This window comes from Euleptes europaea, chromosome 11 (assembly GCF_029931775.1).
Source record: "Euleptes europaea isolate rEulEur1 chromosome 11, rEulEur1.hap1, whole genome shotgun sequence".
Taxonomy (NCBI): domain Eukaryota; kingdom Metazoa; phylum Chordata; class Lepidosauria; order Squamata; family Sphaerodactylidae; genus Euleptes; species Euleptes europaea.
In genome coordinates, this window is record NC_079322.1 from 37,534,542 (window position 1) to 37,550,290 (window position 15,749).

The following is a 15,749-nucleotide window of genomic DNA, read 5'->3' on the forward strand; positions in this document are numbered from 1 at the left end:
GCCGAGCCAGGTGCGGCTCCAGGCCTCTGGGCCTGGCTGCAGCAGTGCTGAGGAGCTGCTCTGGCCCTAGAGCATCTCCTGGACACTGCCACTGTGGCCAGGCCCGGAGAGGATCCAGGGCACTGCCACCAGGCCCAGAGAGGCTCCCAGACACCGATGCCGATGCAGGCGAGCCCAGAATGGCTCCTGGACGCTGACACTGCCAGCTGTGAAGAGAAAGGTAAGTGCGTTGTCTGCACATTATTTTGGGGGGGAATTTAAACCCTTCAGTGTATTTTTTAAGATGTCAGATTTTTGAGCAAACCCGAGGGGGTCCCCCAAATTTGCAGGAATGTCCGTTGAGTGTCATTGTGGCCCCGATCCACAGATTTACATAGCCACAGAAAGGGGCCACACTTGAAAAACAGATAATATATACTTACTTGAGTGTGGACTGCAGAATTCATCCCTTATAAAGTCAACACTGACCTTAAATGGTTGAAGCATCACTGATGGTTAAAGCTTTATTCGTTTAACCATCACAATGGTTAAAGCTTCACAGCAATTGGCTGTCTTATCTTTCTATCGCAAGGTACTTTGCCTTCCTCCATAGAACATGCCATTATCATTTTAATATTTTCATCCACCCTGTAAAGTAGATTAAGTTGAAAGGCAGAGGGTGGATCCAACCAGCTTTTCTGATGATGGAAAAGGAGGGGGGTCCCCTATACCAACCAAAAAGGACAAGTTGGGGGTCACATGGCCCAAGCTGGCCTGATCTCATCAGACCTCAGAAGCTAAGCAGGGGTGGCCGTGGTTAGTATTTTGATGGGAAGGCCAGGGTCAGTACACAGAGGAAGGCAATGGTTAGGGCTGCCAACCTCCAAGTACTAGCTGGAGATCTCCTGCTATTACAACTGATCTCCAGCTGATAGTGATCAGCTCACCTGGAGAAAATGGCCACTTTGGCAATTGGACTCTATGGCATTGAAGTCCCACCCCTCCCCAAACCTGCCCTCCTCAGGCTCCACCCCAAAAATCTCAAGGGATTTCCCAACCTGGAGCTGGCAAACCTAGCAATGGCAAACCACCTCTGTGCATCTCTTGCACAGAAAGAAAGCCCCATGGGATTGCCATAAATTGGCTGCCACTTGACAGCAGTTTCCACCACCACCCCAAGGGTAAAAGCCATTTGGAGGTGGCCATAATAAATAGGAGCCCCGTGGCGCAGAGTGTTAAGCTGCAGTACTGCAGTCAAAAGTTCTGCTCACGACTTGAGTTCGATCCCGACAGAAGTTGGTTTCAGGTAGCCGGCTCAAGGTTGACTCAGCCTTCCATCCTTCCGAGGTGGGTCAAATGAGGACCCAGCTTGCTGGGGGTAAAGGGAAGATGACTGGGGAAGGCACTGGTAAACCACCCCGCAAAACAAAAGTCTGCCTTGGAAATGTCAGGATGTGACGTCACCCCATGGGTCAGGAATGACCCGGTGCTTGCACAGGGGACCTTTACCTTTATAATAAATTGGTTGGGCAGGGGAAATTGAGCAGAAGAGGATCGCCTGCCCTTCCCCCTTCCAATCCCCCCTCCAATCTCCCGAGCGATCCTACCGCCTGCGGGGGCCACAGAAGCCACGGCCCTCCGTTTGCAAGATCTGAGCAGGGCTGTCAAAGATGGGACATTTTGGAGGACTTTCATTCATGGAAGGTTTTGCATCAGAGTTGCCACTCTTTAGATGCACTTTTCCCCCCATCCATATTCTCCAAACTCAACAATAAGCTGCCGTGCAGAGTTTTGAGAATTCAGATGGGGAAAATGTGCATCTAGAGAGTGACAACTCCAATGCAAAACTTTCCATGAATAAATGGCCATAGGGTCGCCATGAGTCGGAAGCAACTTGACCGCACTTAACACACACATGCAAACAATGAGCAGGCGAGTGCGGCGGGGTGGGAATTTCTCCTTTTGCATCAGGACAGTGAATAGTCATTTTAAAGGTTTTAAAAGTTGTTGTTTTTTAAAAAAGAGTGGTTTAAGCAAGCTTCAAAATCGATCCTACATTGACTGCAATGGATCTGGAAGGATCTCCTTCAGTTCTTGCACAGTGTATATTCATGCCTCTAGGAAGCATGACTAGAATCCATTTTGACTAGTAGACATGAATATTCCTCTCCTCCATGAACATGTTCACTCCACTCTTAAAGCCTTCCAAGTTGGCAGCCATCACCACATCTTGTGGCAGGGAGTTCCATAATTTAACTGTGCACTGTGTGAAGAAATACTTCCTTTTATCAGTTTTGAATCTCTCAGCCTCCAGCTTCAGCGGATGACCCCATGTCCTAGTTTTTATGAGAGAGGGAGAAAAACTTTTCCCTGTCCACTCTCCCTGCACCATGCACAATTTTATAGACCTCTATCCACTGGTGCTGGCTGCTGTGAGTGCTCCTCTTGGGATCCTGAGGTGAACCTGCCTGCTGGTTCTATCTAACTGGATTATAATTCCCTGACTGTGCCTGCCTGCTTCGTGGTGGTCCCTGGACGTGGAAGAGAAGAGAAGAAGACATCCACAGTTTGACCCTATCATTTTACTTAATTTGGGGCTTTTCTTTATAACTTGGGGTAGGGGAGCAGATTCTGCTGTATTTATTTGGGGCAAGCCCCAGGCTTCTGCCTGGGTCTCTTTATTTTAAATTTGGTGTTTGGTTTGTTGCTCTGTGTGTGCGGGCTGTGATTTCTGGCCTGTGCTACTGTTCCCAAGTTTGGCTTTCTAATTCCTGCTGTGGCCTGGAGTTGGCATAGGCTTTTACTGACTGAGTCTCTGTTAAGCTTGGCCTGGTTTGGGGCTCTTTATGTTAAATTTGATGTTTGGGTTGTTGCTCTGTGTGTGTACGCTGTGATTTCTGGTTGGGGGGGATTACCTGTTCTGGTTGGGGTGGGCTTGCCTTTGTGGGAGTGTTATTCCTGCTGTTTTTTGTGGTTGCCAACTTTGGCTGGAGTTAAGTGGGTCAGTGTGAGTCTCTGCCCGCGGGGGGGGGGGGAGATCCAGTGTACTTTGGTTGAAGTTAGCTTGGGTTCCTAGAGTGTTGCGCCGCCTCACCTGTGTGATTCCTGCTTGCAGGGGAGATCCATCTGCTTCAAGGTAGCTGCCTTGTTTGTGAATTGTGATGTTGGTGGTTAACTTTGTTTAAGGGTGCACTAGTTATTAGGTAGGGTAGCACCCAGGCTTGGGTGAGGGAGGTAAACCTCTTGGTCATTTAAGCAGGGGAGGTTTTGCCTTGGATTTGCCACTCTCCAGATGCACATTTTCCCAGCCAGATTCTCCAAACTCTGCATGGGGGCTTATTGTTGAGTTTTGAGAATTTGGCTGGGGGGAATGTGCATCTAGAGAGTGGCAAATCCAAGGCAAAACCTCTCTGACCCTGGAGATTATAGATATGCATCATGACTAGTATTCACTTTGACTAGTAGCCATGGATAGCCCTAAGCCCTAAGCCAAAAGTTTTGCATTGGTTTTTATGGAGAAGGGGGCAAGCCCCCTTCCAGCCCCCCCCCAACCCAATCCTCACCAAACACGGGGGTTTTGCAAGGAGTGTCCCACCAAGCTAACCTAAAAGTTTGGGACCCCCACCTCAAAAAATGCCCCCCCCCAGAGCCGTGGGAAAAACCTCCCTATGCCTGCCTATGCTGGGAGATTTCTCATTAACCTACTTCCCATGAGGGGTTAACACTTTGGGCGTCTGTGGTTAACCGCATAGGAAACAAGCTTAATGAGAAATCTCTCAGCACCAGCAGGCATAGGGAGGTTTTTCCCACGGCTCTGGAGGGGGCATTTTTTGAGGTGGGGGTCCCAAACTTTCAGGGTAGCTTGGGGGGACTCTTCTTGCAAGAACCCCCAAGTTTGGTGAGAATTGGGTCAGGGGGTCCGGAGTTATGGGGCCCGGAAGGGGTCCCCCCGCCCATTGCATGAATAGCAGCCGGCTTCTGTTCTTTCTTTCCTATGGGTGGATGGGGGGGACCCCTTCCGGGCCCCATAACTCCGGACCCCCTGGTCCAATCTTAACCAAACTTGGGGGTTCTTGCAAGGAGGGTCCCTCCAAGCTACCCTGAAAGTTTGGGACCTCCACCTTTAAAAATGCCCCCCCCAGAGCCGCGGAAAGGAGCGATTGTGTTTTTAATGGCTTTATTCGGCCGAATTTTTTTCCAAACTTTGAATTCCCGCCGAATTGAACGGATCCGAAGTGGGGGAGTTCGGACTTCGGCACGTACCGAACCCACAAGGGCCAAATTCAGCCAAATCCGAACTGTACCGAATTTTTTTTTTTGACAGCCCTAGAAGAGCTGGCTGCATTAAACCCAGAGATCTTCCCTGAGGCTTTCCCATGAAACTCCCAGGGATTCACACGACGGCACAAACATTGGGCAAATGTCAAACATCGGAGCCCAAATATCAAAGACCAAATTCAGCAAAAAACGATACAAGTCATTGTGGTTAGATATACTATACAATATCATATAACTATAATAAAAGGCAACTGCGGTGTAAGTTTTTCCTTCATGGCAGAATGCTCATGGAGGAATACATATGAAAAAATGTTACATTAGAACACAGAGTTGGATCCTCTTTAGAAATTTATCAAGTAAAAAAATGGAACTTTTAAAGCTTTAAATTCTAATGTACAATTTTGCAGATGTATGTACTCAGGCTTTCCAAGGCTCACCCCAGAGTCTGTGTTCAGCACCGAATCTAAAGTTGGGAGTGTGTACTGTAGAAAAGAAAGAGTAATTGTGAGCATGTGCAGAGAGACTTCTCCTCAGCATTGAGTAATCACAGCATGTCCCCAAAAGTAGAATTTAAGAGCAGCATGGGAACAGCATGTTAGCAGTCAGCTTTAGCCAAAGCCCACCTCTTAAAAGAAATTAAGCACGGGTATTATTCCATGGAAGCAATACAGGAAATCAGAATCTTACAAATAATTAAAAAAAACTCCATCATATTTTCACCTGCTGCTTTAGGGATATGAGAAAAGCTTGGTACTCTGGTGATCTTTGTTATCTCCTATATGAATCTGAATTTAATTTGGCTTATCATTTTTACTTTCTGAACAGTGAAGTTTATGAAACTGGTGTTTTCTACTTGATACAGCAGAGTACAAGTATGCTGTTGAGAAATCCTGGAAAGGCTGAGAATGTCAAGCACAACAGCAGATAGAATTGGATGTGATCTCTTGAGGAAATGCAACATCACACAGAAGTTTGAAGCAACATGCAAACTGCTGAGTATCTTGATATGAGATGGTTCAAGATTTAATTAGATATTTATATCATGGGATTCTCATATCCTAAATTATGTGCACAAAGATTGGTAACTAAACATGCAGGGCCTAATCTTATAATCTAGAGGTAGTAATGAAACATGCAAATTCATCCATGCCAATTCAGTTATACCCATTACATACAGGATCCTTTTCAATGTTTGCTGGAATCCACTAGAGGCATTCTGTCTCAAAAGGGATTGAGGATCCAGCTATAGGGTTGTTGTTGTTGTTTTTAAATAATTTAGCTTATTACATTAAAATCAGACAACCATACCTGACAGACTGAAGACTTGTTTGACAATCTTGTAATTACCTGAAAGAACAACAAATAGAGGAAGTAGCAAATACCAGAATCTGCACAATAGCGGTTTCCAGTATCATTTTCAGAGCATGAGAAGGGAAATCTCACAGCAAATGTCTTCCATGTCCTTTAATTACACCTGTTGACTAAATAGTTTGATAGAAACAAAATGACTATGGAGTGATGGGTTAGAATGGATCCAGCCATTCCCGTACAATACTGAAACGGGCAGTATTCCTATGTATGTGAATTCTCCACCCTGCATGGAAGTGAGGGGGTTTCTGATAATGTTGATAGGGATGTCATGCCATCCAAAATAAGTGGCTTTTGAGCAATGATTCATGATACAAAGTTCTTGTGGCCACATGAACTTTTTATTGCACAAGTGCCAGAAGTTCCACGTTACCTAGGTGTGCAGGGGCTGTATTCTGATCACAACCATGGTGCACATGGACAAGGATCCTCAGTCTCTCTCCACCCATGCTGCTTTTGCAAAGTGAAACAGCCCTAGGGAGCTGCTTTTTGAGCCATTTGAGCACTCACGTGTAATGTATATTTCCAAGTGGAGAAAATAGCAGTCCCCAGGACTTTTTTTTAGTTCATGAAAGTGTGTGTGAGAGTAGAAACTCCTTCTCCATGAGCACTATGGTTGCGACTGGAATACAGCTCCTGTGTGTGTGGTGGAAAGGAACAATGAGACCACCATGAAGCCTTGTGTGACTTAGAACTATGTGTGTGGTATCCATTCGGGTGAGACCTGAAGTGACGTCTTTCTCCTACGTTGGCCTAAGTGTGGACTGTTAGACAATATCCCTAGTAAACATAGCTGATTTGGAATAGTAGATCGATACAGGTTGAGTATCCCTTATCAGGACTGCTTGGGACCAGAAGTGGTCTGTATTTTGGATCTTTCCATATATTGGAATATTTTGGAATGTTTGCATATGCATAATGAAATATCTTGGGGATGGGACCCAAATTCAAGTATGTTTTATATACACTTTATACACATAGCCTGAATGTAATTTTCAACAATATTTTAAAATAATTTTGTGTACATTGAACCATCAGAGAGCAAAGGTGTAACTATCTCACCAGAATACCTGTATCAGCTGTTAAACAAGAGCAACGACAAAATCCAAACAAACTAAACTTTCTCTTTCCACCTACGATGCAGTGTACACTGTATTTTATTTTTTTAGGTGAGAGGAAACACTGAAAGCAAGCAGCATGGATCTGCCTGCACGCCGGCTCGAAGGGTCCGGTTTTCAGATCAGTTCGGATAAGGGATACTCTACCTGTACATATTTTGCCATTTTGTTCATATGAGCCCGTATCTGGTCTTTTAAATGTACCTCCTTACACAAACTTCACAGCTAAGTAAATTTAGCTTATTAAAGCTTATTTAGCTTATTAAATCTCAAACTTTGCAGCTAAGTAAATTTAGCTTATTAAAGCAGCCCTTTACCACTCAAAAGAGCCCCGTGGCGCAGAGTGGTAAGCTGCAGTACTGCAGTCCAAGCTCTGCTCCCAACCTGAGTTCGATCCCAACGGAAGTTGGTTTCAGGAAGCCTTGAGTCAAGGTTGACTCAGCCTTCCATCCTTCTGAGGTCGGTCAAATGAGTACCCAGCTTGCTGGGGGTAAAGGGAAGATGACTGGGGAAGGCACTGGAAAACCACCCCATAAACAAAGTCTGCCCAGAAAACGTAGGGATGTGACGTCACCCCATGGGTCAGGAATGACCCGGTGCTTGCACAGGGGACCTTTACTTTTTTTTTTACCTCTTAGTTTGAGTGGTAAAAAAAAGGTAAAGGTCCCCTGTGCAAGCACCGGGCCATTCCTGACCCATGGGGTGACGTCACATCCCAACGTTTTCTAGGCAGACTAAGAGTTTGAGTAATATAAGGCCCCTCGTGAGGCGGCACTTCCGGTTGTAAACAGGAAGTGCCGTGCGCGCGGTGTGTACGTGCGCGTGTACGTTTGCCCTCCGACCCTCAGGTGGTCGGCGGGCAGAGGGGTGAATTACCGGGGGTTTACCCGCCACCACCAGGCACCTGGCAGCCCTAAGGATTATACCTGAAGCGAGGTGGAAATCTAGAATGCTTGATTAAGAGATCAGATGAAAGAAGACTGAGTTCAGTGAACTATTTAGTTCAATGGCATCAACTTTCACTGGTGTCAGTGAAGTCTCTCAGTCCCGCTTCTGAGAAAACCTCCTTATATTAATCGAGCCATAATTTCCCAAACACTGACAATGGAAGGCCCAAAGTAATTAAATGGCAAATAAAGCAAACTAATTATCAAAGTACTTCTCCTCCTAATAATAATTAGCATCAGCCTCTTGAGTTTTACTAAATGTACTTTTGATCATGTCGAAATCATTTTTTAAATCTTCCACAAAGTTCTTGTGAGATTTCCAAGTTAAATTTGCAAACTCAGATAAAGTAAAATAATAATAATAAAAAAGTGGGGAAAGCCACCTAAACTTGGGTGCTTTGCTGAAAAGTACCACTGATTTTTCCCCCAGTGATCTCACCATTTGTTGCTACTTCCTCTCACGCTTGCAGACAGGTTGACTCACATCCTGGAGACTGTTTATCAGGAGAGTGCTTGTGAAGTTCTTTATACTCTTATAGATAGCATAATTAGAAGGGGCAGAATACATTTCATGAAGATCAAAAGATGTCCCTAAAAACTTGAACTCAGTTTGTTTCCTACAAATGAAGAATCAAGATAAACAGCCCATTCCTGACCCGCGCCGGCGCAAGGGCCCATAACGCTGGCGTCCGGGAGACGCACGCTGCCGTTTGTGGCCCCAGTGCCAGCGTGCCAGGCGGGACGCCGGTCTCCGGACACCGGCAAAGGCCGCAACGGCAACCTGGGAGGCGTTCCCGGGGTGTAATGACGTCCTGGGAGGCATTCCCGGGGCATTATGGCGCCGGCCAGGGGGCGGGGCCACCATTAGGCAGCCTCCTGAGCCATTTCGGCTTGGGAACGCCCCCTTCCCCCCTGAGATATGCCACATTTTAGGTGGCGTATCTCCCATGCAACCGCTGCATTGCCTCCTAAGCCTGGCACACGCATTCCTCTCAGGAATGCGCTGAAAGTTTAAGAATAACAGTGCATTCCTAAGGAGAGTTACTCCAGTCTAAGCCCATTCATTTCAGTGGGCTTAGACTGGAGTAACTCTCCTTAGGAATGCACTATTAATGCCTGAAGAAAACAATTTTAAATTTTGGGGCTGCCTGTGATGGGGACACTTCAAGGTATTTCCTTCTAAGTCTTTTCTTTTGCTCCTCCTGACTCTCCTTTTGTCTCCAGACAGAGAAACAAAGACAAGAACAGACTGTAAAAACAGGAGGAAATCTGAAAACCAAGGTATTCTCACTGTGGTCATGGCGCTTGTCTGTCTCTGCGTACATCTACTATCAGAGGAATTAATTATAATAGGACCTGAGGAAATGCCCTAGTTTCTGATCTCTTAAATTCTTTTTAATAGCGATAGAGCCTTGCTTATCCAGAAAGAAGAAAGACGTTAAATAAGAGGCACAATACAGGGGGGTTGCTTCGATAAAAAGGGAAGGAGGAAGAGATGAAAAAAGATTGTGTCTAGTTGTAGCAGGTTGCCCATGGACACCAGAAAAAAGGCACAGATTGGTTGCGTAAATTACGTTTTTATTAAATGTTTGCCTGAATCTACAAGGTGTAACTTAAATGCTTAATATCTCATTCCATTCTGCCAATTACCAACCATTTGGAATTAAGTAATAGTGACTTGCAGTTCAGTCCTCCAAAGCAGAGTTACCCCCTTCTAAACCCATTGAAGTCAGTAGGGTTAGCTGAGTTTAACTCTGGTTAGGAAATGGATTGCACTGTTAGGGCCACAGGGGCCTGATTCACATTGCGATTGTGGCACGGGAGCAGAGAGCTTCTGCCTCCCCCCGACAATTCTCTCATGCTGTTTTTCCAACTTGAAATGACTTTGGAGGCATTATTAGATCTAGGGAGGGAGGTTGATCTACAGTCACCCTCCACGGAGCAAACAACAACCCCTAGCCATTTTTGATTGAGAAAATGGCATGTGGTGGAGGCTCAAAGCCCCCCCCCCCAATGCGGTGGATCCAATCCAAATTGGGTCCCTGCAATGCTTGGGAAATTAGCTTCCAGCAGTTGCCATCTGTTAAAAAATGTAGGTTTTAGTTTGGTCCTATAGCTTCCACAAGGTTCATCCTCTGAGAAAACCCAGCCTGATTCTAAGGTAGGGTTGCCAACCTCCAGGTACTAGCTGGAGATCTCCTGCTATTATAACTGATCTCCAGCTGATAAAACTCAGTTCACCTGGAGAAAATGGCCACTTTGGCAATTGGACTCTATGACATTGAAGTCCCTCCCCTCCTCAAACCCCGCCCTCCTCAGGCTCTGCCCCAAAAACCTCCTGACAGTGGGAAAGAGGGACCTGGCAACCCTACTCTGAGGTCCAAAGCCATTACCAAATTCCCTCTCAGCAGTTACCAACAACATATCAAAGAGGTTCTGAAGTCTTGTCGAAGGCTTTCACGGTCAGAGTTCATTGGTTCATGTAGGTTATCTGGGCTGTGTGACCGTGGTCTTGGTATTTTCTTTCCTGACGTTTTGCCAGCAGCTGTGGCAGGCATCTTCAGAGGAGTAACACTGAAGATGCCTGCCACAGCTGCTGGCGAAAAGTCAGGAAAGAAAATACCAAGACCACGGTCACACAGCCCGGATAACCTATATGAACCAATGAAGTCAGAGTCTGTTTCCTAGACTGTAGGGAGAACCTTGGGTAACTGAGAAAGTAGAACCCCAAGGACCATTCCAGTCTCAAATTCTATTGAACGAGTAGCTGTGAAAGCCGTTGCTTGGAAGGCTCACTCGTGAAGTGATGCCCTGGGGTGCAACGTTTACTCTGCTTTTAAATAGGTCAGTTCAGTGGGGCTTAAGGGAAAGGATAATAGTAATCTACCTATGGTTGAGGGCAGCGACGGTTCCATTTTAGCTGGCCTCCCTATCCCTACCCTACCCCCTTACTCTATCCCCCTACCCTACCCCCTACCCTACCCCCATCTCCTCAGTTGTTCTTGATATTTTCTTCTCCTTTTCCTATTCCTTGTCCCTCCTTTTTTCCTCCTTGACTGGTTACCCTGTCATTGTTACCAATGTTTAAAAGCACCACCTAGAATTTATAGATTTTTTTTAAAAAATAGAATTTTAAATTATAAAGGTTTTAAGCATAATGTATATTATATTTGTTAGATGCCTGTACTATCTAATTTGTTGTATTTTTGGTTGTGAGCCGCCCTGCGCCCTACTTTTGTCAGGAAAGGGCAGGATAGAAATCAAATCAATCAATCAATAAAAGCGGAAGCTATCAATTCCAAACATTACCTTATTCCAAGGAAGAAGCTTATTCTACAATAGTAGGGCAGAACAGGACGGGACATTTGGATCCAAAGCAAAAAAATAATTCTACTTGACACTCAAAATATGTGACTAGATAAACCCATACTGGAGGGTGGATGAATACTTTTCACCCAATACTGGAAAGATGACAAATCCAGCACCAGCTGAACATCCAAAGATAAGGAATTCCATAGCATGGGCTCCACAACAAACCAGGGTCCCATGATATTATACATCTTCAACATCCCCTTCCACTCACAATACACATGTGTTGAGTAGTCACCATGATGTGTTCAGGCTATAGGTAAATTCCTATATATTGCACAGAAGGATATGAGAAGAATTACTTGTCTTAGGTTCTCTGTTCTATGCTTTGCACATTGACATCCCTTTTCATACAATTGTGAAAAACAAGACTCAAAACTGGCCTTCGAATTGGATTTGTGCTCAAAATGGAATGCTAATATGCTTAATACTAAACACACAATTCTGTTTCTGACCATTGGGAATATGAATGTAGATCAAATGCCATATGCTTTGCTCCTAGGGATTTTTCTGCATGGTAATGGAAAATACATGAGCGTATAACAAGGGATTACTGTGTCACCTAAAAGCTTAGTGACTCATACCTGTTCATCCCTCTCTACTTTCGCAGGAGGTTTTTTTAAAAAAATGATATATGCAAATCCCTAAACTTCAGTCCACTGAGACCAATGCAGTCTGAAGGACCTCTTCGGTTAGCTGTAATTGTTAATGTAACTAAACTCAATAATTGAATACAATATTCCCAGGACAATTTCCTGTCCCAGCATCGTCTACATTTTAATTTTTCACTTCACCAGTTTGCTTGCTCTGCATTATTGCAGCTTCTGTTCTTTTCTGGTGCTTCTTTATGCATCTCTGGTGGACTAGAGAACTAATAAATGCCCAGCAGTGGGTGCCTCACGCTTGCACTCCTTCAGCACTAATGGAAAGAGTTCTGTAAGTAACAACAAAACACTTGTTTCTTTTGCTGCTGAGTTGTTAGTAGTTTTATTGTGAAAGCAGGAAAAAATGAAGGGCATGATACACGAGAGAAACTGCAAACCTATGGAGGGAGCTCTCCTCTCCCACTGCTCATATAGAATCATAGAATCATAGAGTTGGAAGGGACCACCAGGGTCATCTATTCCAACCTCCTGCACAATGCAGGAAATTCACAACTACCTCCACCCCCAGTGACCCCCACTACATGCCCAGAAGATGACCAAGATGCATTCCCTCTCATCATCTGCTTAAGGTTATAGAATCAGCATTGCAGGCAGATGGCCATCTAACCTCTTCTTAAAAACCTCCAGGGAAGGAGAGCTTACCACCTCCTGAGGAAGCCTGTTCCACTGTGAAACCGCTCTGTTAGAAAATTCTTCCTAATGTCTAGACGGAAACTCTTTTGATTTAATTTCAAGCCGTTGGTTCTGGTCCGACCTTCTGGGGCAATAGAAAACAACTCAGCACCCTCCTCTATATGACAGCCCTTCAAGTACTTGAAGATGGTTATCATATCCCCTTCTCCTCTTCAGGCTAAACATACCCAGCTCCTTCAACCTTTCCTCATATGATTTGGTCTCCAGACCCCTCACCATCTTTGTTGCCCTCCTCTGGACACGTTCAGATTGTACAAACCACTCAGCACCCTGGTCATTACTTGGAAAGGGAGGCTGGTGTGCTTCTTTTGTCCCCACCCCCCAGCTCCCTCTTCCCAGCTCCCCTTTTCCTGCAGAAAATTAATTTTAATGTGGAGCTAATGTAAATTCTCTCCCTCAGCCCTGGATTGGAAAGGCAGAGCCAGTTGGGAACACAGGCAATTTCCTGCAACCATTTGTGTGTGTGTGTGTGTGTGTGTGAGTGTGTCTCTGTGTGTAAAGTGCCATCAAGTCGCGGCTGACTTATGGTGACCCTGTAAAGGTACATTTATGGAAGCAGTTTAGTTGAAATTGACAGCAAAACCCAATAACATTGGATTCCAACTGAACAGAGCTGTAAATAAGAATATTGGAGTATTAGTTGTCTGGCATTGCACTCAAATTACTACTTTTATAACATGAAGGTTTTCCAGAAGGTTCTATAGCCAGTAATTCTGGTAGAAATGATCCTGAAGTAGATCTTGAACACATTTAATGGATTACACCATCTGTTCAAGAAGCTGTCTGATTAATCACAATGAAGGGTAAAATGTATGTTAGAAATGTAATAACATGTAATGTTGCCCTAATGAAGAAAAACAAGTTCAGTAGAGGGCGATTTTAGGCGGCAAGGTGGTTAAGGGCTGCTTAAACTTTTACTGATAGTGATTTTCCTATTCCTAATTTCAGCTGCCATTCGTCTAAAGTGTCCCAGATATACATTTGTGAACCTATGAAACCTGTGGGGAAGGAGCTAGTTTGGGTGGGGAAACTGGTGAAGATTCAGAAAGAAATGAAGGGGTTATACTCTGTGCTTCTCAGTTTGAGCTTGCCTCACTCCGAAAAATCCTTGACTTAAAGAAAAACAACATCAGGGCTTCACTTTTGTTTGTAACATGTACAGTAGCTTGCCCTCAATAAGACATACCATATAGTGCAAATGAAGAAAACATACATCACCATTCCAAATGCTGTAAACTTGTAGCAATAAACAAGAAGAAAGCTGACAGAAGTACAAGAAAGAGGGACTCCTAGTTTTCATCTAGAAGGTTGTACTGGATTCTTAAGACTTCACAGGTGATCCAGAAATTGCTCTTCTTCAAAGAAATGTGTGCAGTACAAACTAACAGCGCCACAGGCACTTTACAAGTAATAGCCTTTGGCAGCAAAGATCTGAACTCTTGTAGTGATAGAGATAAATAAAAATGAAAGGTTTTTGTGACTGTGTGATTATTTTTCTTTTAAACGCTGTGTTTCCAAATCCATTTTATGATGTGAAAGGGAGAGATTCATGACCTTAAAGTATATGTAACTAGCATCTCAACTGGTTGTAACTACAGAAGCTGACCAGGAGTTCACCATGTTAATGGAAATGTCTATATGCACAGACTATCCACATTAACTGTGGCTTCTGGATTAATAATATAATTTCAGTGTATAACCTTATTTTTAAGGGCATTAGCTAAACAAAATGCCGATGATACCGGGAGATAAGACAAAAATGGCTGTAGAGATACCTCAGTTCAAACAAATGCAAATGAGTGTCAAATGAAAGGAGGGTATATAGAAGCAAGGACATCCTACATCACCCAACTGGTATGTCAAAATTGATTAAAGAAGATACTGTTCATGTGTCTTGATGGATCTAATAAATGTAGCGGTTTACTTCATTTTCAAAATGTCAATAAAAATTTATATACATGCTCTTTATATGGAGTTGTCAACTCTGGGTTGGGAAATTCATGGAGATTTGGGGGGATGGAGCCTGGGGAGGGGAGGGTTTAGGGCAGGGGTGTCCAAACTTTTTTCAAAGAGAGCCAGATTTGATGAAGTGAACATGCGTGAGGGCTGCCCATTTTGCCTAACATTCTTAATTAAATTAATTAAATGCAAATTAACTATTTTATGCAAAGTTTATTGCAAACGGCATACTTATTTTGCCCAAAACCACAGACTGTACCACAAAAACCATGGCTACATTCCTTCCTTTCCCCAAAGCCCCTTTCAGCTCACCGGACGCCCCCCAGCTTCTAAATCTCCAACCTTCCTTCTGTAGGGAGGGAGCAGGAACTCTTCCTCCCCACTCCGCCCCCCCCCCTCATGTGCCTCTCTGGGACTGTCGACTCTCTCCCTTCAACCATGCCGGGGGTATTCTGTCCTCCCCTCATCTGAGCCAGGAAATAAACTGGTTTTCATTCTCATGGATTCATACACTCTGACATCTTCCGTGCAGGGAGGAATGTGGAGTTTTTCTCCCCATGAGAGCCAGCGTTGTATAGTGGTTAAGAGCGGTGGTTTGGAGCAGTGGAGTCTGATCTGGAGAACCGGGTCTGATTTCCCCACTCCTCCACATGAGCGGTGGAGGCTAATCTGGTGAGCTGGATTTGTTTCTCCCGCTCCTACACATGAAGCCAGCTGGGTGACCTTGGGCTAGTCACAGCTCTCTTAGCCTTACCTACCTCACAGGGTATCTGTTGTGGAGAGGGGAAGGGGAGGGCGATTGTAAGCCACCCTTAAGTGGTAGAGAAAGTGGGCATATAAAAACCAACCCTTCTCTTCTTCTTTCCTTCTGACCTCTTTGCTCTCTGCTCTGGTCTTTGACCTCTGGAATGAACACGGGTGTTCTCTGCAGACTCGGCCCCGTCTGAACGCTCCTCATTTCCAAACACAATACATGCCAGGAGTCATTTATTTCCCTCACTCCATCCCTTCTTTCGAAGCAGCCACTTGCCTTGGAGAGAACCTGCTGGGGGTCTGACTCCAAACACTCCCCGCCCCCAAATCCAGCCCCCTCTCCCCCTGCCTTTCCTTGACTCACAATCTTCCCACTCAAGACCCATCCAGTCTCTCCTCCCTCCCACCCGCCCTGAAAATCTGGATCCCTTGCGTGGCCTCCGCAATGCAGGGAAGGGGCTGCATCTCGCCCACACCCCAGCCTTCTGCAGAGAGGAAGAAGGAAAGAGGAGAGCCAGACGGAGCAGTCCCCCCACTCCCAGGCTTTTCGGTGTTTGTGTGTGTGTGGGGTGATGTCTTTCTCTCCCGGATTGGGGCCAGCCTCTGACCTCCCTTGCATT

The 15,749-nt window shown here is 45.1% G+C and overlaps 1 protein-coding gene across 1 annotated transcript in view; it reads right to left on the reverse strand.

Annotated features, from left to right (window-relative positions):
* The window catches only part of KCNH8 (potassium voltage-gated channel subfamily H member 8), a 220,835-nt gene that overhangs the window by 14,272 nt on the left and 190,814 nt on the right, over positions 1-15,749 (reverse strand). Inside the window, exon 12 of the mRNA XM_056857318.1 lies at positions 5,566-5,604. Within this exon, the coding sequence (XP_056713296.1) occupies positions 5,566-5,604 (39 nt within the window). The remainder of the gene's footprint in view (positions 1-5,565; positions 5,605-15,749) is intronic.